The 24,678-nt window shown below is 41.2% G+C and overlaps 2 protein-coding genes across 4 annotated transcripts in view; both read left to right on the top strand.

Annotated features, from left to right (window-relative positions):
• The window catches only part of RPGR (retinitis pigmentosa GTPase regulator), a 53,011-nt gene extending 40,060 nt beyond the window's left edge, over positions 1-12,951 (top strand). Inside the window, exons 14-19 of one of the 2 annotated variants that reach the window (XM_089511830.1) lie at positions 4,967-5,167; positions 6,093-6,293; positions 6,544-6,741; positions 8,409-8,448; positions 9,147-9,244; positions 12,255-12,951. In XM_089511830.1, the coding sequence (XP_089367956.1) occupies positions 4,967-5,167; positions 6,093-6,293; positions 6,544-6,741; positions 8,409-8,448; positions 9,147-9,244; positions 12,255-12,479 (963 nt within the window). In that variant the 3' untranslated portion in view covers positions 12,480-12,951. The remainder of the gene's footprint in view (positions 1-4,966; positions 5,168-6,092; positions 6,294-6,543; positions 6,742-8,408; positions 8,449-9,146; positions 9,245-12,254) is intronic. The other variant, XM_089511832.1, reaches the window with a different exon arrangement.
• A 5,343-nt stretch (positions 12,952-18,294) lies between these two features.
• SRPX (sushi repeat containing protein X-linked) overlaps positions 18,295-24,678 on the top strand; it is a 49,386-nt gene continuing 43,002 nt past the window's right edge. For both annotated transcript variants that reach the window (XM_089508082.1, XM_089508081.1), the window contains exon 1: positions 18,295-18,459. In XM_089508082.1, coding sequence (XP_089364208.1) covers positions 18,378-18,459 — 82 coding nt within the window. In that variant the 5' untranslated portion in view covers positions 18,295-18,377. The remainder of the gene's footprint in view (positions 18,460-24,678) is intronic.

The following is a 24,678-nucleotide window of genomic DNA, read 5'->3' as shown; positions in this document are numbered from 1 at the left end:
ATTGGTTTCCTAAATAGGCATTTATTTTTTAACATATCTTCTCCAGCCATGAGGAGTAAAGCTGCCTTCCATATTCAACTGAAACTGAATCCCATGTATTTGATTAATCATAGCGTGCTATACTGGAAAATACATTCCACATAAACAATCTTGTACCAAAAATGACTTACCCAATTATGTTCTCAAAAGACTTGTCTCTCCAGCCTTACACTCCCATGTAATATATTAATAGTGTATAACAATTTGATTACATTTGCTATACTTTTGTAGTGTTTATGGATGCTTCAGTTTTTCTCACAATTTTAATACTTTTGTGTTTGTTTTTAAAAAGATTTGAAATGTAAGTTGAATTATGGAATGATGATCTGGACTTTTCCCCCCAAGACTGTTTCTGGCTTTAAAAAATCCATTTAAGAAGTCAACATGCATGGGCTTCCTCATATTTTTGAAAATGTGTGTGTGTGCATACACACGGACTGTCGTTCTAAACAAGATGTGAGCATCTGCCAGGCTTGGGGGGACAGCATTAGCCCTTCACATGGGCCCCAAAGGGCTGCATCTCCCTTTTGTCATCCATATTCCCCTCTCCAGATTTGCCCCAGAAAGGCTGAAAGCACCCTTCAGCATAGATTTGTGGCATATGGGGGAGAGAAGGTGAAATAGTATGGTATAGTGGTTTGAGAAATGGACTGTGACTTTGGAGACCAAATCCCTGCTCAGCCATGGACCCACTGAGTGATGTTGGGCAAGTGTAATGCAGTTGTGAGTTCCCTTCTGCTTCTGCTGAGTAGGATGATACTCCTTGGGGGATCTATCTGAGCTACCGCTACCCACTGATTTCCCCCCCCCCCCTTCATGAATAACTCAGTGGAAATTACTGAAAGAATGTGTCTTGTGCTTTCCACCTGCCTCTGATGGACAAATACATACACACCCAGCAAAAAGCATGTGAAAAGAGTTTGGAAAGAAAGAAGTCTTTAAAGGAAGCTCTATTCTGAACAGTAATTTACATTAGCAAAAGAGTATCTCTTACATAAAAAGCACCTTGGTACACTTAGAAGAAGTTACAAAGTTACTGAATAGTCTAGGTCATATTCAGACAAGATCACAAAAATAAACACAAGCTCTAACATCTAGCTACATATTTCATCCTATTCTACTCACAAACAGATGTCCTGGAACAAGCTGGAAGTCAGGATTGTGTGATTCAATCTCGACAAAGTGTCCTTAGATACAGCAGGCATCCTGCCCTTTTGCTCTGTTCTTCTCTTTGCCTCATGGCCACCTGAGGCTTTTATAACTTTTTCCTTTTCCTTTCTCAGAGCTTGGGCATATCACCCAGCTGGTCATCTCATTGGGCAATTTTCGCTTAGTGTCTCTGTGATTCCAGTAAATGCTGCTTAACACCATTACTTTATTAACTCTTTGGTTATCTAGAATGAAGCCTATATCCCTCAGCTGTGTTGCCCAGAAATTCACTTTCTCTCGGTCTCAGAAGAAAGTAAAGAGAAACAAGAAACCCCATGGTAGGTTTGCCTTGGGGCCTCGATAAGCTGTAAATGTCTTGAAGACACACAACAACAACACAATCAAAATAGGTACAACAATACAGTGCATCTAATTAACTCATTACAGTAGTTTATCTTACCTTCCAGCGAAGGCAGGTTGAGGGCATAGTAGAAGGAATAGGTCAGCTGTGATTATTTCCACTCTGTTTACAGATAAAACAAGGATGGGCATTTGCTTTTTACAAAAAGACTCCCAGTGCTTGGAAACATTCATGTTGATGCTAATTTATTAACCCCAATATTAATTAGGAAATTAATTTAACATAAAATGTTGAGGGTGAAAATTAATAAATCATTTGCATTGTTTTTGTGGTGGTGGTGTGCCTTCATTTCTGACTTACGGTGACCCCTAAGATGAACCTATCACAGGGTTTTCTTGGCAAAAATTCTTCAGAGAGGGTTTACCATTTCCTTCCTCTGAGGCTGAGAGAGAGTGACTTGCTGTGGCAATGGGCTCTTAAAAACACACCCAAAAAAACCCTAATACAGGCCTGTTACAGACTACCAAAATAAAGCTGCTTCGGGTCTCTTTGGAGGTATGCTATTTAAATGATACATGGGTCCTAAGAGTCCGGAGGTCGCGCCAAAGCCACACTCCATTCCTAAGCACTGGAGTGCAGCTTTGGTGCAGCTTCAGGATTCTTAGGATGCATGCATCATTTAAACAGCATACCTCCAAAGAGACCTGAAGCAGCTTTATTTTGGTAGTCTGTAACAGGCCATAGTCATGTCCATAATCCAGCAGTAGGCATCAGCTGACAGAACTGCATCTCCTTCAGTGAAATTGGGAAGGGTGGTTACCTCATAACCCAGCCTGGTCCAGAGGGCTGTGATACATCCTGGAATCAGTTTTCAGGTGGTACCTAGGGCTCTAGAAGTTAGGGGAGGCAAGAGGAAGAATGTGTTACAGTGCCTATGGCCTGTTACAGACAGCCAAAATAAAGCTGCTTCGAGTCACAGTGGAGGTATGGTGTTTCAATGATGCATGCATCCTAAGAGTCCAGAAGCCACACCAAAGCCACACTCCAGTCCTTAGGGCTGGAGCATGGCTTTGGCGCGACTTCTGGACTCTTAGGACGCATGCATCATTGAAACACCATACCTCCACTGTGACTCGAAGCAGCTTTATTTTGGCTGTCTGTAACAGGCCTAAGTTAGGCACCTGCGTTTTGCCTGGTATATTTGTCTGGCTGCTTTGCTACAGCTCTTGTTAAACAGGCCCCATCCTGCTTCTGCTTCCTGAAGGTGTACCTTCCAGTTTCTCATCACTTAACAAAAATATTGAACTTGTTTCCATTAAGTAGATCACACTTTTAGGATCATCTTTGGATTCTGCATTGTCCCATTTGACACTTTGACCAGTTTTAACCAATCAAAAGTGCCCCCCCCCCTTTTCTCTCAACTTCACTACTTCTGCTCAGGTCACTGACAGAATGGAGAACTGTCTTTGCTTTATCTTGGTGAAATTAACCTCTGGACCATCTAGTTCAAGATTTCTCAGATGGCCTTTTTGGGGAGAAACATGTCATAGGGCAGTGCACTGATATGGGGGACTGGCAGTTTTTGTTTTTTGTTTTTGTTTTTTTCAATGTGCCAGAGACCACCACCATATTTGTGCCCATTGTCTGCAACTGTTCCTTTCCTGGAAACATGCCAGGGACCAGCAGCCAATGTTTCGTGGACTAGCACTGGTTGAGAAACCACTACTTTGAATAGCACTATCATAGGACACTGAAAATGTATAAGGATAGAACAGAGATTTTGAGATTTGTGTTTAAATAAATATGACTGTTAGAAATTTTTTTGTCTTTCTCACAAATTAATCAATTTCAAAGGCATGCTGTGGCTATAATGAAGAGATCTTGCTTTCTGGGAGTTGGCACGCCAGAAGGTAACTTAAGTAGTTTTAGTCTAGGAGTGTGACGTTATGTGCTAGAAACATGTGTAAATATATATATTTATCCTGCATCAAATGCTGTGACTTCAAAAACCTCTCATTTCAGTAATTATAATTTGACACAAAAAGGATAAAGTAGTTGGTAAATGTTCTGTATAATTGTCCCCTCTCTACAAAGGTGGAGCTCATTTTAATTCTTTCCTTGCACTCTGGAATTTGGAGAGGCTCTAGAAATATGAGGAGCCTTGACAGAACTCTCTTACAACCTTTGGCATTTGAGAGCTTATACTCAGATTTAAATGTTAATTGTGTTCACCAGTATCTCTGGAGTTTCATAGACTTATAGCATTCTTTGTCTTGCATATACTTGTGAATTTTCTAGCAGCCATGTACATATTCTGAAGACAAATGCAGTTGTTTCTGAAACATATTTCTTCATATCAATTAATGCTTATTATCTTTAGCTAGGCACTGGTTGGGGGGATGATGCTGTATATAATGACAAATGAAAGTAGCTATTCTAAGAGAATTTCCAAACCTGTAACATGATCTTATACAGGATTGATGAGAAAATTCATGGAGTCACCATAAGTCAATAGGTGATTTGAAGGGACACACAGAAAGAATCAGTGAAATTTACTCTGTGGCAATTGTGTGTGTACAGGTTTCAGAACTGCAGCATTATCCAGCTTTCTTGCAATAATTGCCAAGGCTACACAAAGTAGTAGCTTATACAAAATTTGCCTCTGATTCTTGTTCTGTCGATACAAATTGAACTGTTTCATGAATTATATTAATATATTACATTGCTGAGTAAAGTCTCAGTTTTATAAAAGTACTGATTTGTGCAAAATGAAACTAATCCTATAACTTTAAAAACAATGGCCTGTTACAGACTGCCAAAATAAAGCTGCTTCGGGTCTCTTTGGAGGTATGCTATTTAAATGATGCATGGGTCCTAAGATTCCGGAGGTCATGCCAAAGCCACACTCCAGTCCTAAGCACTGGAGTGCAGCTTTGGTGCAGCTTCCGGATTCTTAGGGTGCGTGCATAATTTAAACAGCATACCTCCAAAGAGACCCGAAGCAGCTTTATTTTCGCAGTCTGTAACAGGCCTATGCATGTTAATTTTAGTATTCAATAAAATTCTCAAGGTTTTTCCCCCCCCTGAAAGTAAGAAATGCTATTCAATATGTTTTCTTTTTCTGTGAGATAAGGGTTGACCCACAGTATAATAATTTAGAAGCTTGTAGCAGAATCTTGGATTCAATGTCTGTTTAAGTTCTTGGTTAAGACAATTTTGTTGTGTATATATTTCACAGTTCCACCAATCCTCTCTAATTGAAGTACATTTACTCCCGCTCCCCCCCCAAAAAAATTCCTTTACATTGTGATAGTCTAAATTGCACTCTTTTACTAACGTGAAAGAGTGATTTGAGGTTACAGATATTTTATTTGATTAACATAAGCTATAAAATATATTTCTTGGTTCCTATCATAGAATCAAACATCATCAGATGAAGAAGAAAGTAGTAGTTGTGGTGAAGAAGTGGACTATGATGAAAAAGAAATAGAAAAGGATGAGGGAGATGAACAAGAGGCAGTAGATCAGAATGCTAATCAAGCAGCTCAAAATGAGGGGTGGAGCAGCGAATCAATAAAGAGTAAAAAAGAAAATCAGGTTGCTACAGAAACTATAGAAGTAAGCTATTTGCAAAGTTATTTATACCCAGTTATCTACTGTAGTGTGAGGCACATGCTAGAACAGTGATGGCAAACATTTTAGAGACTGAGTGCCCAAACTGCAACCCCAAACCCACTTATTTATCGCAAAGTGCCATGTCCCTCTGACTTTCTAGTAACAAACTCTGGCAAACTCTGTGCTGAGATGATGGCATGTGTGCCCACAGAGAGGGCTCTGAGTGCCACTTCTGACACTTGTGCCATAGGTTTGCCATCACTGTGCTAGAATATATTTTTATGTTATGTTTATGGCCTTATTTCTCAGATTTCTCTGTCAATTAAGCCCTTAACAATTGTTTACACTGTTAAATTCTGGACTGCAGGACATAACCAATGTGGAGGTTTGATTTGAGTCTGGAAACCTTTATTCATTCTATTGAACATGTTAAAATTTCTTTCTTCAATGATACGCCAGGATCAGAAATCATCAGATGAGGAAGAGATTGGTGGTGGTGATGGTGAAGAAGAAGAAGACTGTAACAGTGAAACTAATCATATAATTTTAAAACTATGCATGTTAATTTTAGTATTCAATAAAATTCTCAAGGTTTTTTCCCCCCTGAAAGTAAGAATTGCTATTCAATATGTTTTCTTTTTCTGTGAGATAAGGGTTGACCGACAGTGTAATAATTTAGAAGCCTGTAGCAGAATCTTGGATTCAATGCCTGTTTAAGTCCTTGGTTAAGACAATTTTGTAGTGTATATATTTCACAGTTCCACCAATCCTAATTGAAGCACATTTACTCCCCCCCCCCAATAAATTCCTTTACATTGTGATATTCTAAATTGCACTCTTTTACTAACGTGAAAGAGTGATTTGGGGTTACAAATGTTTTATTTGATTAACATAAGCTATAAAATATATTTCTTGGTTCCTATCATAGGATCAAACATCATCAGATGAAGAAGAGAGTAGTAGTTGTGGTGAAGAAGTGGACTATGATGAAAAAGAAATAGAAAAGGATGAGGGAGATGAACAAGAGGCAGTAGATCAGAATGCTAATCAAGCAGCTCAAAATGAGGGGAGGAGCAGTGAATCAATAAAGAATGAAAAAGAAAATCAGGTGGCTACAGAAACTGTAGAGGTAAGCTATTTGCAAAGTTATTTATACCCAGTTATCCACTGTAGTGTGAGGCAGATGCTAGAATATATTTTTATGTTATATGTATGGTCTTAGTTCCCAGATTTCTCCGTCAATTAAGCCCTTAACAGTTGTTTACACTGTTAAATTCTGGACTGTAAAACATAACCAAAATGGAGGTTTGATTTGAGTCTGGAAACCTTTATTCATTCTGTTGAACATGTTAAAATTTCTTTCTCCAATGATACCCCAGGATCAGAAATCATCAGATGAGGAAGAGATTGGTGGTGGTGATGGTGATGAAGAACAAAACAGTAATGAAAAGGAAGTCAGAGACAAAGAACAAAATACAACAGAACATAAAGATAATCACATACCTGAAGATGTGGGACAGAGCAACAAATTGTGTGACAGTAAGAAAAACAATCACATGACTACAAAAACTATACAGGTAAATCATGCATTCATTTTCAGCATTGTTTCTGTCAGACATATATATATTCCATTATATACTGCACGTGAATTATATATATTCCATTATCTATTACACTTGAATTATATGTCAGCATTAAAGCAAAGATTCTTCTAGTGTTTAACCAAGAGAAAATACTGAACAAAATAATAAAAATACACATTGAAGAGGTCTGAAGTAGGGTTTCACCACTTTTGTTTATTTATTTAGCAACATCAATGGACTGCACTGATTATAGGCTGCATCCCACTTCAGAAGTAGTCCAGTTTGACACTACTCTAACTGCCATAGCTCAGTGCTATGGAATTTTGGAAACTGTAGTTTTGTGAAATGTTTAGCCTTCTCTGTCAGAGAGCTCTGGTGCCACAACAAATTCCCAGAATTCCATAGCATTGAGCCATGGCAGTTAAAGTAGTGTTAAACTGGATTATTCCTGCAGTGTGGATACTGCCATAGAGAACAAAACTGCATGTCCTGGCCCCAAGGACCTTGGAATCTAAAATTCTACAGAAGGGAGGTGAATGAGAAAGAGGAGATGGCGTACTCGAGAAGCAATGTACAGTCGGCCCTTCTTATACACGGATTTTTTATACATGGATTCAAGCATCCACGGTTTGAAAACGTTCAAAAAAAGTATGAATTTCAAATATCAACCCTTGATTTTCCATTTTTTATAAGGGACACCATTTTGCTATGTCATTAACAAGAGTCCACTGTACAGTTATTTTAATTATATACGCTTAGGTTTGTTGCAGGCTATGTTGCTAGAAACTACTGAGTTTTGAAAAGGAAGCTGAATAAGGGAAGAAATGTGATATACATGTATTTGGGGGGAGGTCTCAGATATATGGGGAAATAGCTAAGATTATTCACAAAAGTAGAAGACATTCAAATAGTGGAAAATGGTAGAACTGTGTAAATGTCAGGAACTATTAATGTGTAATTTTGGAAAGTGACCCTCAAGGAGCACTCCCAAGATTTTCATTTATTTAAGCACATCGCGAGCTTTGTTTCTGACATAATTATTGAGCTGTAGCTGTGAAACAATTGTGCAATATTCAATGCCTTGCAGAAGTATTCATACATACACAGCCTTTGACTTTTCACATTTTGCTATGTTAACAATCTGGAATTGAAATTGATTTAATTGGCCTTGTTAACATTTCATGTATACAAGATTCTCAACACTCTGAAAGTACAAAATATTTTTGATGAAGTGCAAAATTTAAGTCAAAAAAAACCCCAAATCAAGCTGACACTACTTGATTGGTGAAAATCTCTGCAAGGCACAGGATTGCTCTATGCAGATTTGCGCGTACGCGTATAGCAAGCCTGAGAGGACAAAATGGTGCATGCATCACAGGCGTACATGCGGCGCCACATGTAGGAGCACGATGCCATAGAAACAGTGGGATTTGAGAGCAGAATACGGGGGGGGGGGGGAACGGATCCTCCACATATAGGATGGGCTCAATGTAGAATTATTTGAAAATGCAACAAGGCATTTGAGTAGTGTTTTCATATTCCTTTTAGAAAATTCTTTTTAAAAACCTGTCACAATCAAATACTTATATTTTTACCAAAAAATAATGTTATGCTTTCCTGTTTGGTTTTTGTTTCTCTGTTTGTTTTTTGTTTATGTGTAGAAAAAAGGTGGTATCTCAGAAGAAGATGCAATTAAGCAAGGTGGGGAAAATATACAATTTTACTATCAACATTTAATATTTACAGCTTTGGTTCCAGAAATAATGAACTGAGCACTGGATTCCTGTTCAAAGGAAAGGAGTTTTCTGTGTTTTCTAAAGGAGTCCTAGCTCTTTTGGGATTGGTAACTTTCATGTCAGTGTCTTTCTCAGTACTATTGAGAATATCTAGTATTGGCTGTGTAGGATTTGTTAAGGATCTTTCTCAGGTCAGACCATGAACTTTTTGTTTCTTAGACAATGTTAAGCTACTTATATGTCAAAAGAGAGTGCAAGTCAAATTGAGAGAGAGTCAAATATATCTGACATTCTGAGGTGATCTTAGCAATGCAGAATAGTCTGTTTTAGCAACAAGAGAACTCAGAAATGTTAGGCAACCTTGTTGGATGGGTTATGTGCTGGGTTCTTTCTTTCATGTTGAGCACTTCCTGCCTTGTATTGCTTTTAAAAGTTTTAGACAAAACACTTTTCATACCCATTAATATTAAACCCTATCATCTGTCATAAGCATCTGGAGTCCACTTTAAACATAACAGCTAAAAATGGGTATGGCCTAAATAAAACTGAAATTCTTGAGGTTTGGCTATCAAGATGAAAAGCTTATGATATTAAGTTTTGAGTTTGATATAACTGAAAAGAGGCTTAATACAAACGGTTGCTAATCTATTGTGTTATTTTTAGAGAGTGAGAGTGAAGTTCATGCTACAAACAATGCTTCTCCAGCAGTTGAAGGCAGTCATGACAAAACGTCTGGAAGACTACTGGACAAGGCAAAAAAGGTAAAAATAATTAAAGAAAATCTATGCAGCAGCATAGCAAGAAGAGAAAAAAACTCTTTAGTTCATCTGATACATACCTTCAACCATGTAAAAAAAATTCCATCCCATTGTATTTACCTTTTTGTATCTCCCTTCCCCATCTAATGAATGTTAGACTGTCCCTGTCAAAGTGAATACATGCATTATTGTACCCAGTGTACATTCTAGCCCTGTGGTTGCCCTCGCCTCTCTACAGAGTAAGGAACAACATGGGTTGAAGATAGATGCAGTTAATGGCTGGGGTCATATTTATGTTTAATCTCTTGAAGAGTCCATGCAGACGCACTCTATAAATACTATTTAATGTATAACTATATAATAATAGAGAATACTGGAATATGATTGAAGGCCAGGGTTTGAATCGCTATTCAGCCATGGAATCGCCCCCCCCAGGCAAGTCACACTCTCTCAGCTTCAGAGGGAGCCAAAGGCAACCACCACAACCCTGAACAAATCTTCCCAAGAAAACCCTGTAGGGTCACTTTAGGGTTGCCATAAGTCAGAAACACTTGAAGGCACACAGCAACATATACAGTGCGCCCACGTCATACATGGGTGTGCCTTACATGGCCTCCAGCATACACTGGAAGCCGCACCGGAAAAAGACCTCGCACACCCTGGAAGAAGTAATGGGGCGCACACCTGTAGTGCGTGCTTTGCAGCGCGCCGTGGGTACAAGCACCATTACTTCTAATGGGGCTCCAGCATACGCGATATTTCTCTTACATGAGTGGGTCCGGAACTGATCCCCCGTGTAAGGGAAGGGCCCACTGTCATAGCAATCAGTATTCTTTAGATGGTGAACTTGCAGTTATTGGAGGCATGTTTATATGCCCAGCTCTTATGCTTGCCCTCTCTTTAGACATAAAATTTGTACAGGCAAATCTTGAGGAATTTAGCAAGACTCCAACTAAGTTATTCAATGTACTTTTCCTGGCTTTCCAGTGTCAGGCAAGAATGAGTAATTTGTATGTATGATTTATGAGTTGCAACTTAATGTAGATCACACTTGATAAGTGACATTTTAATCTGAGCTAAGTCATCCCTTTTTCATGGGATTTTGCATGTTCTCATTAAAACCTCATAGAATCATAGAGTTGGAAGAGACCACAAGGGCCATCTAGCACAACACCCTGCCATGCAGGAACACACAATCAAAGCATCCCAACAGATGGCCATACAGCTTCTGTTTAAAAAACTCCAAAGGAAACTCCACCACACTCTGAGGGAGTATCTTCCACTGTCGAATAGCTCTATCAGAAAGTCCTTCCTAATATTGAGATAGAATCTCTTCCCTTTAGCTACACTAAAGGCTTAGTATGCTGCCATCAGAATTCTGTAAATTATTTCTTTACAGCATCTCTTTTTTGCACTTTGAACATACTCTGATATCTGCCAAATTATTTTGGCTACAATGAAAAATGGGGCTGCCTGACTCGCCAGGCCAGTTGCTGGGAGCAGGGGGAAGGTGTCAGACCAGTGGTGTCTCCTCTGCCCGGCCTAGCCTCATCCCAGCAGGCATTGGGTGGCGTTTTTGGCCCCAGATTGGTCTGACAGGCCTGGGGGTCACTTCCAGGAGCAGCTGGGGACTACAGGTCCCAACGGGCTATGCACTTGGAAGAGCCTCCCCTTTTGGCTCAGTTGCAGATTGGTGGAAAGGCTGGTGGAGGCGGGACTTCCGCCCGTCTTTGTTTCTCATTGGTGGAGAGGCCTATTTAAGGCCATGTGGCTGGGGCGCTCGGTGTCATTCCAATTTGGTTTTCCCCCCCTCCCCCCCTTTGTTTGCTTTCATAGGGGTCATGGTATGCTGTCACAACTTCCCAGGGGCAGTAGCATGGGCCTTGGATCTCGTGCACATGGCTTCCTGTGGTGTGGAGCACTAGATCGGGAGTCCTATGGGGACCTGGGGGTGCTTAGAGCATTGAGGTGTTGCCATTGCAAGGGCAACTCCTGTTCAGTGTCCTCCAGTGACAAAGAGGTGAAGATGCGGGTATGTGATCAATCGGTTGCTCCTTCTGTTATCCCGAGGCCCAGCTGTGACCCAGCAATATGGTTTGTTGAGCACCAGGCAAGTTGGTCAGTGCCAGATCCAGACCCATGCATTTGGGCCAACCCTATCCATCAGCTGTATTCAATAAAGTTGTGGCCTTTTCCTTCCAATTTTGTGTCCTTGTATATCGTTATTGCAACATCTTCCCACTCCCCTGAAATCAGACTTTTAATTGTTTCTGTTTTTTAAAGTCATATAAGTTTCTTATACATTTATGTACTTTATATTCCTTTCTCTTGGTTCCAGTAGGAAGTGATGTCAAATTGACTTGTAGTTTGATTTGCTAGGAAATAAGTTACAGCTCTTTACTATAGTCTCTTATTGTAGAGCAAATTCATGATACCATATGACAACCTCTGTTTAAACTATATAACTTCAGGTAAAAGAGGCTTAAATACTTAAAAGTCTATTCTTGTTTCTTATATCTGCTTATAGATTAAAGTAGTAAACCAAATAAGTTTGCAGTTTGAAAGCAGAATAATTCGCTGGGGATATATCTCCATTTATTTTGTGAACATAAACGTCTGCAATCTGTTTGGATGTTGTAAACGAACATCTGTTATCAGTTATCATACAGTTGCATAATGCTTTGTGTTTCAGTAATTTATTAGGAATGCTGATTCTTTGGCCTGTTTCTGTTGGCTATAGTCATAATACTGCTGCACGGGTTATAAGTGAAATAATGTGCAGATTCCCTTGGAAGTAATCCCATTGAACTCAAGTGGGATTGAATTCTGAGAAATCATGGGTTTGAGTCAGCATTTTAGTCATAACACTAGAAATATGTATCATTTCATATTATTTCAAGATAGAGGTAAACATATTCAGGCTGCTTTCTTTTTAACTACAACATATAACCATTTTCTGTCTTATTTGGTCATTTTAAGGGTTTTTTTTTATAATTTTGTCTCTTTGTTTTAGTTTTCTTTTTTTAAACGAAAGTCTTCAAGACGGAAGAATGCATGCAATTGTGATGAAAACCAACTTGAAAAACTACCTCAGAGTGAACAGGAATCAAGAAATCAAGTGTGTGTATCTGATGAAAAGAATAAAGATGAAAACCAGAACCATGCTGTGGGAAATCAAAGGGAACTGCCACCAACCAATAGGGACAGAAAGACATCCTCTACCTGTGTAGTACTATAATGTTGAAATGGATGGTACTTACATATATGTGATGTCATGGCTGGAAGCTTGCAAGCAAGTTATTTCTATTTATACTTGAAAACAATGGCTTATATGTAATGATTACAGTGATGGATTTGTATTTGTGTAAAATGTACACGTTCAGACTGATTTAAATGATTTGGTGCTTGTTTCCTAGTATTTATTTGTATTCATAATTATAATTATTGCAACAAATATGGGTATCACAGTCTTACAGAAGTGTTGTGGCCTTAACTTTTAAGTGTTGTAATAAAAATATATTTTTGTACTTCAAAAGTTTGATTAAGGCATTTTATGATTTCTTTTTCCTAAACCAGTCTTTGGCTGTAAATGCACATTGTAAATACTCTTTTGGTTCAGGAAAAAAAGCCAGCAGAATTACTATTTTAAAGTGTTTCTTTTCTGATTTGTTTGACTTTCAAAGTAAGCAATAAACTTCAAATGCATTTAATGGTGCCATGTCTCTGTAGTAAGCTTTTTTTTCCTTTTTCTGAAGTTTTTAGGCAGTTCTTTCCATAGATTAATGGAAGTAGTGTTCTCCTTTGTCACTACTATGACTAAGCATCTTTCTTAACTTGAAACTGTAGAATTGGGATGCGGTGTGTGCAGGGAGAGAAGAGGCTTGGCTGAACTCCAACAAATGTAAATTTTATTTCCACTTTCCTGATTGCTGCCATCTAGTTTGATGGAAATCAGTGGAATCATGAAATTGACTAAAATGATAGGAATTTTCTCACAGGATTTTTTTTTAAAGAGAGAGTAATAAACTTATATGGAAAAACATTAAAAGATGTTTGATGGGAACTTTGAGTATTCTGGAAAGGCGAAACACATGTCTATGATATTAGAATGGTAAGCCACTGCTACAGAGATATGTTATGTTTTCACTCAGTGCTGTCCCTATCCCCTTTATCTCTATACCAAAAAGGAAATAACAGAGTATATACTTCCTGTGCAGCTTCACCTTCATATTCTAAAAAGCAGGATTATTTCACAGCAGGTAAGGACAGAGTGGATGATGGACAGAAAAATTAGGTGTACTTAGGGGTGAAACAGATCGCCCCTTTGCACCAGTTTCCAGGCGGCTTCAGAGCACAGCGTTTGACACCTCATGCTCTAAAGCCATTCGGACACCAGCGTCATGCCGCCCACCCGTGGACTGGCTTCAGGGTGCTATGGCAACACGTCATTTATATGCCAATTTGCCACTTTTTGGGCCAGCAAAAAGCAAGATTGGGGCCGCAGCATGTGGTTGCCGCAGCCCCAACCAGGCTCTCTCAGGGGAGGCTTCAATATGCCCTTTTGGGGTAGTCTGTATTGCCCCTTACTTCATCTTTTGATGCTTTAATGCTTTAAAAAGTCCAGTATGCTCTGATGCTTCAGAAAATCTGCATTTGCTCTGTATACTAGAAAGGGGACACCTGGGATTGTAGCAACTATTGAACAATCCCATAGAAGCAAAATGATGCTGCTCAAGATTTTACAACAAAGATTTTTAGCACATACGATGTGAGAAATGCTAGATGATCAAGCTGGATTCAGAAAAGGAAGAGGCACTAAAGACCATATTACAAACATATATTGGCTAATGGAACACACCAAATAATTTCAGAGATAAAATCTGTTTGTTCTTTATAGATTATTGTGCATCCCATCTCTTGTGCTGGGCAGCCTTGAAATAGAATTACCACTAATTATTTACATAATTTTAATGTGGGTGGTGAAGGAATTAGAATTATTAAAGATTTTTGGTACCTTGGCTCTGTCATTAACCAAAATAGAAACTTTAGTCAAGAAATAAGAAGACCAAGAGTTGCAAGGACAACTAGGTAAACATTAGGATATATCATTGAATACCAAATTAGGACCGTCCATGATATGATATTTCTGGTTTCTATGTAGATGTGAAAACTGCACAGTGAAGAAAGCTGATGGGGGGAGAGGGAGCTCATTTAAAATGTGGAGGAGACTGCCCTGACTACCACAGATCTCCCAAAAGTGGGCCTATGATGAGATGGCATGACTCAGAAAAAATGCTGATGCTTGGTAAAGTTAAATAGTAGAAGCAGAGGAAGGCCACATGGAGGTGAATTGACTCAATCAAGGAAGCTATGGCCCTAAGTTTCCAAAGTCTGAGCAGAGCTGTTATTTACAGGGTCTTTTGGAAGACTATAAAGTCACCATTAACTGAAGTAGACTTGATGGCACACAACAGCAAAACTAAAGACGAGACCTTGCAAATTATTTACATTTGTGAGATTCATAGATAACTAGGTAAGCAATCTTCAAAAAACACCCCAAATCAAGAAACATTGAAAATTGCTTCATACATGTGTAGGAGTCACCTTTGGAATAGAAGTCTGCAATAACCAAACACACTTTCCATGCATGCAAACCAGAAGACAAGACTGAATGTCATTTTTGTCACTTTCATTGCATTGGTAGGTTTGGAGTGCTGTGTAAATTGCATTTATGTAGCATGGTCCTCATTGATGTACAGCCATGATGCTGATGTGCATGGTGGCTTAGAAAGTTGTGCATGGTGGCTTAGAAAGTTACACTGGTCATGCTTAGGAACAATTAACAGCTTGGCCTTTTGTTTTGTGGCTTCCTACAGAATGCTGTTTTGCTGGCTAAAATTGACATTAAACCACTGAGAGAGATCATCTGGTGACGGTACCTTGATGGTACTCAACTTTATCTCCACTTTCCAATCCAGAGAAGCAGTAGATGTTCTAAATCATTGTTTGGACATTGCAATGAGCTTCATGAAAATGAATAAGCAAAACAGAAAAATGCTGGATTAATAGAACCTCTGATCTGGCATCAGGGATATGACCTGTTTGGGGTTATATCAGACTTCCTTTGAAGAAGCACAGCTTGGGTGTTCTGGACCCAGATTTTCAGGTTGCAAAGACAAAGAGTACTCTGGCTTTGCTAAGTGACTGCTGCATCCATTTCTGAAAAAATGATTTTATTTACTTCAAAGTTGGAATGTATTGCTGTGAAAGGACTGCACTTGGGTCGCCTTTGAAGAAAGTCCAGAAATTTCAGCTTGTGCTGAATGCAGCTGCAGACTTGACCAGAGCCAATTATTGGGAGCATGTGATTCCACTGCTGTATAATCTTTTTTTATTCAAATCTGTTTGGGGACTAATACAAAGTGCCATTTATTACCTTTAAAACAAATGCTTCTGACCTTTGAAGGTCATCAGAGAAGTTGTTATACCATTACCTGACAAGCATAAAAACCCTGTGGTCCAATGGGATTCAATGCTATGATGTTGGCAGGGGAAGTGTAAGTTGGTCAGGCAAAACATTGGTCTGTGGGAGATTTGGATATTATATTTCCTGTTATTATTGTATTTCTGTTTACAGATTGGTTCTGAGATTCCTTCAGTGCTCATCTTGAGGCAGAAAGGTAAGATATAAACATTTAAAATACACAAATGCAGGCAATATGAAAAAAATAAAGAAAAGACCCTACTCCCAATGTGCTTGTAAACTAAAACTGGGATGTGTGAGAGAAATGGAGAGAGGGCTAACAAATCAAATAGAGGCAAGTCCCATTAAGTACCTAAAGCAAGGATAAGTAAACGGTGATGTTCCAGATGTTGTTGGACTGCAACTTCCAGTATTTTTCACTATTGTGCTGGCTAGTGATAGGAGTTTCAGTCCAATACCTTCAGGGCTGCAGTTTGCCCTCTCCTTGACTGAATCAGAATTAAGAAGGGGGAGATTTGAAGAAGAATGTCAATGGGTAGAGGTGGTAAAACATAGATGTGGTACACAAAAAAGTCCTTTGATAACCTACAGTAAAGGTGGGCAAAGTGTGTGCAACCCTCCCAGGGCCATTTTTGTGGCCTTCAAGTTCTGTTGGGGGTTAATTCCCCTCCCCTGGTAAATACAGTTGGCCCTCCATTTTCGTGGGGGATCCATCCCCCACTACAAAAAGAGAGGCTTGCGCATAGTCAAGCCCCATAGGCTTGAATGGGGTGTGTGCCCATGTGTGGGCCTGTGCACACAGGGAGTGAATGCCCATTAAAAATAGCAGAGGTCACCCCTCTGCAGATTTCCAGGGTCACAGATTCGAGATCTGCGAGTTACGAGGGGCGACTGTATTCCCAAACACCCTTTAGAAACCATGGAGGCATTTTTGCTACATTTTGGACACTCCGGGGCCATTTTATGGCTTGGCTTTAGGCAACGCCCTTCCTCATGCTTTTGTGCCCTACTTACCAGAGTTAAAACTGAAGTGGTCACTTCACCTCCATACTCACTAGCTTTGTATTTCTATTGCTTACCGCTGAACATAATGAAAACAAAAATAATGGCCACGCAGGGCCAACATCAGTTCAACCAAGGCAATGAGGAAAATGAAATAGTAAAAGAGTTCCCATATCTTGGATCAAATACTGATCATAGAATCATAGAGTGGGAAGAGACCACCAAGGCCACCCAGCCCAACTCCTTGCCATGCAGGAGTACAAAATCAAAGCACTCCCAACAGAGGGCCTCAGTGGCATCACTGGAGATGTGCAAGGGGTGCGAGAGAAGGTGCGGTACCCAGTTGGGCTCTTCTGCCCCTTTGGTGCAGGAGGGGTGGACATGAGAGGAAGGAGACTCCGCCCTCCATAACTGCCATCCGCCGGCCTGAGAGGGAGTTCACCAGGCAGGTCCAGCTCCATCAGGACTAGCCTGGAAGAAGGAAGAGCCCTCCCTCCAATCCATCTGCCTTGGTCCAGGCCTTAGAGGGAGAGAAGAACCACTGGACCTCATCCCCTTTCCCTCCACCATTCCCTTCTCCTTTTGTTTCTTGTCTTTTAGATTGTAAGCCTGAGGGCAGGGAACTGTCTGATTAAAAACAATAATTGTAAGCCGCCCTGAGAGTCATTAGGGCAGAAGGGCGGGATATAAATACCTAAATAAAAATAAATAAATAAATAAATAAATAAAAACCACGATGCAGCCTTTCTGGCTGCTCTGTTGCCAGGCTTCCTCCCCTGGGGAGCAAACCTAGAGACGGAGGAGCAGGAGGAGAGAATACTCGGCCTTTCCGCTGCTCTGTCACTAGGCTTTCTCCCTGGTTTAAAAATCACAGAAGAAGGAGACCACTCTCTGGATGTTATCAGACAAGGGAAATTGGAAGTATAATCCAATGGCAATCCAAATGCAATCATGGGGTTTAACATTATTGCATGATAACTGCCACACGCAATTTCGGGCAATGGGAAGTCAGTCCGAATGCAATCATGGGGTTTCACGCTATTGCATGAGAGGTGATCACACGCAATTTCGGACAGTGGCAAGCTATTTTTGGGCAATGGGAAGTCAGTTTGAATTCGAATTCATATAAATTTGCTGAACTAGCGAATTCACATGAATGCATTCTGAACCCACTTTCTTTTCATTCGAAATTAAGAGAAGTTCCTGACCTGTGATAAAGTCCTGAGGCAGCATCTTCCACTGTCAAACAGCTCTTAACCATCAGAGCTTCTTCCCAACATTTAGGTGGATTTAACTCTTTGTCTGAATCTTTGCTATGGAATTCAGCATTCCACAGCCTTGAGCCAGAAAAGGAGTTAAAGCGGTGCCAAACCGGGTTATGTCTCCTGTGTGGATGCAGCAAAGTTTCTGCAAAACTGCTAGGCACTTGGCAAGCATCCTAAGCCCTTCTCGTGTGGGGACTGGAAGGCCTGGCTGTCCAAGGGGAATGAATGCCAGCCCCGTCCTCCAGCAAGAAGAAGGAGGCGGGAAGGGAGGGAGGGAGGGAGGAGTCTGGGGTCTCGGCAAGGAAAGGAAAGGCAAGGAAAGGGCCCGCCGGGCCAGAGACAGTCGAGCAGGACGCCGGCGCCTGGCTGCCTTCCTCCGCCGACCATGAGCAGCCCCTCGCCCGCCTCGGCCCTCTTCCTGCTGCTGCTGCTGACCCTGGCGGCGCCCCTCTGCCTCGCCCAGCCAGGTACAGGAGGAGGGAGGCAGGGCAGGCAGGCAGGCAGGCAGGGGCCCCGGGAGGGAGGGCAGCCCTCCGAGGGAAGGAGGCTCTCCTCCTCCGCCTCCACTTCCAGCCTCAGGAGACAGGCTCCCCTTCTCCTCCTCCTCCTCCTCCTCCTCCTGCAGCCTTCGAGGAAAGAGGAGAGACACTCTGCTCCCTCTCCTCCTCTCTTCTTCTTCTACTTCTCTTTCTTTTTCCTTCTCCTCTTCCTTTTTCTCTTCCGCCTCCTCCTCTTTCTTCTCCTTCTTCTCCTCCTTTTTCGTTCTCTTTCTTTTTCCTTTTCCTCTTCCTCCTCCTCCTCCATCCCTTCCCCCTCCTCTTTCGTCGTCTTCTTCTCTTCTTCCTCCTCCTCTTTCTTTCTTCTTCTTCTCTTCTTTCTCCTCCTCCTCCTCCTTCCCCTCTTTCTTCTCCCTCTTCCTCCTCCTCTTTCTTCCTCTTTTTTTCCTTCCCCTTCCTCCTCCTCTTTTTCCTTCTTCTTTTCTTCCTCCTCCTCTTTCTTCCTCTTCTTTTCCTTCCTCTTCCTCCTCCTCTTTTTCCTTCTTCTTTTCCTCCTCCTCCCCTTCCTCTTTCTTTTCCTCCTCCTCCCCTTCCTCTTTCTTTTCCTCCTCCTCCCCTTCCTCTTTCTTTTCCTCCTCCTCCTCTTCTTTCTCTTTCTTTTCCTCCTCCTCCCCTTCCTCTTTCTTTTCCTCCTCCTTCCCTTCCTCTTTCTTTTCCTCCTCCTTCCCTTTCTCTTTCTTTTCCTCCTCCTCCTCTTTCTCTTTCTTTTCCTCCTCCTCCCCTTCCTCTTTCTTTTCCTCCTCCTCCCCTTCCTCTTTCTTTTCCTCCTCCTCCCCTTCCTCTTCCTTTTCCTCCTCCTCCTCTTCTTTCTCTTTCTTTTCCTCCTCCTCCCCTTCCTCTTTCTTTTCCTCCTCCTCCTCTTCCTCTTTCTTTTCCTCCTCCTCCCCTTCCTCTTTCTTTTCCTCCTCCCCCCCTTCCTCTTTCTTTTCCTCCTCCTCCTCTTCTTTCTCTTTCTTTTCCTCCTCCTCCTCTTTCTCTTTCTTTTCCTCCTCCTCCCCTTCCTCTTCCTTTTCCTCCTCCTCCTCTTCTTTCTCTTTCTTTTCCTCCTCCTCCCCTTCCTCTTTCTTTTCCTCCTCCTCCTCTTCCTCTTTCTTTTCCTCCTCCTCCCCTTCCTCTTTCTTTTCCTCCTCCTCCCCTTCCTCTTTCTTTTCCTCCTCCCCCCCTTCCTCTTTCTTTTCCTCCTCCTCCTCTTCTTTCTCTTTCTTTTCCTCCTCCTCCTCTTTCTCTTTCTCTTCCTCCTCCTCCCCTTCCTCTTTCTTTTCCTCCTCCTCCTCTTCTTTCTCTTTCTTTTCCTCCTCCTCCTCTTTCTCTTTCTTTTCCTCCTCCCCCCCTTCCTCTTTCTTTTCCTCCTCCTCCTCTTCTTTCTCTTTCTTTTCCTCCTCCTCCTCTTTCTCTTTCTTTTCCTCCTCCCCCCCTTCCTCTTTCTTTTCCTCCTCCTCCTCTTCTTTCTCTTTCTTTTCCTCCTCCTCCTCTTTCTCTTTCTTTTCCTCCTCCTTCCCTTCCTCTTTCTTTTCCTCCTCCTTCCCTTTCTCTTTCTTTTCCTCCTCCTCTTCTTTCTCTTTCTTTTCCTCCTCCTCCCCTTCCTCTTTCTTTTCCTCCTCCTCCCCTTCCTCTTTCTTTTCCTCCTCCTCCTCTTCTTTCTCTTTCTTTTCCTCCTCCTCCCCTTCCTCTTTCTTTTCCTCCTCCTCCCCTTCCTCTTTCTTTTCCTCCTCCTCCTCTTCTAAAGGCTAGAGACCCAGAGGCTGGCGCAGAGGCCTCAGGAACCGTGGGCCCTTTGCTGGGTCTCCCTGGACCGCACTTTCTGAAATAAAGGCTAATGGATGCAATATCCATCATCAGGAGTCTAATATAATACTCTGGCATAAGACATTTCCAATCAGGGACATCTGCTACTCATGGGGAATCCTTGAGAGTGTAAGTTAGTTGCAAGAAAAGCATTGTCAAGTAAAAAAAACCTTGGGCTGGTGGTTGCGGGAACCAAAATGGACTGTCCCTTTTGACTCTAGTATACCACAGGATTTCACAGTATATTTGAGTCCAACTGAAAGACAGATGTTGGTAGCATGAATGTTGGTAGTATTGAGCCTACTTCTCCAGATGGAATTGGGAGAGACCTTCTCTGTGTTCTGCAGAAGCCCAGTTTTAGCAGATTATTTGGCTGCACTGGTACATTTAGCCAACTATAAGTTGAGTATAGGGGTCACACTTACCCTAAAGGACTGTGTTTGTAGCTTGGGGGTACTCCTGGACTCATCCCTTCAGCTGTCATCTCACCTGCGACGGCCAGGAGTGCCTGTTATCAGCTTCGGCTGATACGCCAGTTACGCCCCTTCCTGTAACGGGAAAACCTAGAAATGGTTGTGCATTCATTGGTATCCTCTGCAATGCGCTCTACATGGGGCAACCCTCATGCCTCGTTCAGAAGCTGCAACTGGTCCAAAATATGGCAGCCAGATTGGTTACAGGGAGTCCGAAATCTGAACCTATTACACCTATCTTAAAATCCCTACACTGGCTGCCTATTAGCTTTCGGGCACAGTATAAGGTGTTGGTCATTACCTATAAAGCCCTACATGGCTTGGGTCCAGCGTACCTGAGGGAACGCCTCCTCCCATACAATCCTTCCTGCACTCTCAGGTCCTCTGGGAAGAATCTCTTGCAACCTAAGAAAACCAGACTGGTATCGACTTCCCAGAGGACGTTTTCTGTTGCTGCTCAAAATCTGGAATGACCTGCTAGAGGAGATATGCCATATAACATCTTTGGAGGCCTTTAAGAAGGCAATAAAAACAGATCTCTTCCAGCAGGCCTCCCAAATTGACCTCCTCTGAATGTTCACTCTCCAGTGGCATAGCTGTTCCTACTGGACTGTGATCGCAATTGATTTTATTGGGAGCATTTTATTGGGAATTGTTGTTTTAACTCTATTTTAGGGTGGGAGGGAGTTTTAGGATTTGTTGTGTAGCATTTTTACTGTTCTCTTGTTTGTTGTTACCCACCTTGGTCCAATGCAGGGAGAGGCGTGATACTTATTATTATTATTATTATTATTATTATTATTATTAGTCAAGGGCACATTTTGGGGCCAAAATTATGGCTTTTGCTGTGACCCGTGGATAAGTCGAGGGTAAAACTTAGAGGCATATAGCAAAGGATCTAAAGGATGAAACAAAGCAAAACAGTGTCAAAGAACTTACAAAATTCCAGCAGACATAACTCTTTGTGCTTACTCTCAAGGTTAGATGGATGAGAGAGTAGAGAGAGCCAGTGCTTCCAGGACAGATTATACTCTTGCCTTTCACCAGGGGATGGTTCTTCTTTTAAATAAGAGTTAAAATACAATACTTACATTGACCCATGGATAAGTCGACCTAGATTTTTGGGGTCAAATTTTTGACCTAAGTTTCTAGACTCATATATGAGTATATACAGTATTCCCTTGTCCTGCTGGCATTCTAATGCTGCACATTAATGAATGGAATCATGTGGCAAATACACTTTACACTTGGCCAAACTGGCAGAGAACATTTCCATGCTCAAGCACATTTTCCAAGGTCCTCATGCCGGTTTTGGCCATGTCCCAAGTGTAGAAGTTTAAACTATTATCATACATGTAACACTTGATCTGGAAACTATACCAGAGCATTTATGGCTGGGGTCATTGCTACACCAGGTTCCTGTGATTTGTTGAGAAACGATCTGATTTGGATGCTTTCTATGCTGCATGCGTAGGTAGTGATGTCCTGTTTTGGACATGATGTTACAGTGTTGCAGATTTTAAAAAACCCAAATATGTCACTATCATGTTTTAAACCCTGACACAGAAATGTGCATTTGCTATTGCATATACAAGAAGTTTGTATACATAGGCAGGTTTTACTGTGGCTGCCATGTATCCAGATGTGTGAATGAATCTCTTTTCTGTTGAGGAGAGTTGCAGTCTGCTGCTCCTGCATCCTAAAGGGAGGATAGTTTTGGTGAAACATCTTTTCTGGTGCCTGTGTTGGTGAGTGAATTACAGGCTGAATTCATTTTTCTGTCTCTCTTGGTGGCCCTGGGAAAATCATTTCAGGTCCAAAACACACTTCAGAAAAAATCCAGTTTGAGACCACTTTAACTGCCCTGGCTCAATGCTAGGGAATTCTGGGAACTTTGTTTTGTGAGATATTTAGCTTTCTTTGTCAGAGAGCTCAGGTGCCACAATAAACTAGCACTGAGCTAGGGCAGTTAAAGCGGCCTCAAACTGGATTATTTCTGCAGTGTGCTTTGGATCAGAGTCTCAGTTCTGGAAAATAGGAACTCCAATGATTTCAAAGACATTGTTTGTTTACTGACAGCCCATCATCCAGGTAGTGTTCCAGTGCATTATTTTTATTTTTAAATGAAAACAGTGGTAAACAAGTGATAGCAATTACAACCTTGGTGCAAAAATCAACAATATAAAAGCTTTAAACTATTTTGCTAGTTGAAAGTGTTAAGTACACTGTGATGATTGTATTACATTAAAAAATCATGACGAGGAGGCAGACTATTCTGGTGACAGTGTTGGGCACTCAGGGCTGTTTTGATTTCCTTTCTACTTGTCATTTCTAGGTGGCTTCTGCTTTTGTACAAATTTTTCTTTGTTGTTGATGTGGGACTGTACTGTCTAAATCTGGCACAAACTTCCCTTTTTGGTAACTTCTCCAGCAATCTGAAGGGCTTACTGAGAGCTTGGTCTAATGCACAGCTTAGCTTGCTGCCATTTTTCATTCCAGAATGATTTCTTAAGACCAGGGAGGTACACATGTGAGTGGGAGAAACTCCAGCATTCTCCTTTGGTGTATAGTGGCTTTCTCTGTTTTTCTTGGAAGTCAGCTTTTTAAAATGGTAATGCTGTGCCAGGGGAGGATAGCAAGATGACACAGTACAGTATATTCTAATTTGCAGGCACGCAGTTTTATATGGTTTACACATGCAAAGGGATAATTTTTCCTTGACTCTTTAAAATGTCTTTGTACTGGTGATTTTGCTTTTTCTATAATTGTCATGTTATTGGGGGAACACAATTTTATTTGTTTTTTTCATTTTAGGATTTACACCTCTTGTGCATGGCAGATGAAAAACACAAAACAAAAATAATTAAAACACATGAGCCCCATACAAACAGGCCAAAATAAAGCTGCTTCGGGTCAATTTGGAGGTATGCTGTTTAAATGTTGCATGTGTCGTAAGAGTCTGGAAGCCATGCCAAAGCCACAGTCCAGTCCTAAGGAATGGAGTGTGGCTTTGGCACAGCTTCTGGACTCTTAGGACGCATGCATCATTTAAACAGCATACCTCCAAAGTGACCTGAAGCAGCTTTATTTTGGCAGTCTGTATAGGACCATGGAAAACTATAATTTCAAATCTTGCATGAAATAGGAAACCCACCTGAAACACTTATAAGCAGAAGCTGATACAACTGTCAAAAACCCAATCATAGTTTTTCCTTTGTTAGCTTCTCAGAATAAAAACGTCTTCCTGCAAATTTCATTTGGAACAGAATTCCATAGCATAAGCAGCATTCATCCTTGCCTGCAACAGTCTTAACCTCAAATAAAAATGGTTTCTAGAGCAATTTCCCATAAAAATGGTTTCTGATGACCATGTAGGGAGATTCATGTGAGCCAAGATGCTCCCTGACGCAGACTGGGCCTGAAATCAGCATTTTGAATTGTTTGTGGAAACAACTTGGACATTAATTGAATTATTCCACTACCAATGCTGTGTGTTACCTTTGGTTTACTCTTGCTAGGAAATTGTCTGTTGCGTTCAGAACTACAGAAGCTTCCAAAGTCTTGAAATGGAACTCCAAATAGAAATCTTAAGGGCATGTATTTCCAGGACCAAGTCATCTTTCTGTATGACTAGTCTCAGCTTGCACATCAAACCAAGCTAGTAAAAGATACAAATGCCACTTAGTGCTCTGGGATGAGTAGCACCTCCCGGTTGCTCATTTAAACCATTCAGCACAATTACAAACCTATCACATCACTTCGTGGAACTTCCACCTTCTGGATCAGTCTCCATTAATATCTCCATCTTATCTAGACTGAACTTCAGTTTGTTTATTCTCAGTGTTCTTCACTGATTGTCTGTTCCTAGGCA

This window comes from Sceloporus occidentalis, unplaced genomic scaffold (assembly GCF_023333645.1).
Source record: "Sceloporus occidentalis isolate IW3139 unplaced genomic scaffold, rSceOcc1.0.p SCAF_2, whole genome shotgun sequence".
NCBI lineage: Eukaryota > Metazoa > Chordata > Lepidosauria > Squamata > Phrynosomatidae > Sceloporus > Sceloporus occidentalis.
Note: the sequence above shows the minus strand (reverse complement) of the source record. Positions and strands in the feature narration are given on the sequence as shown.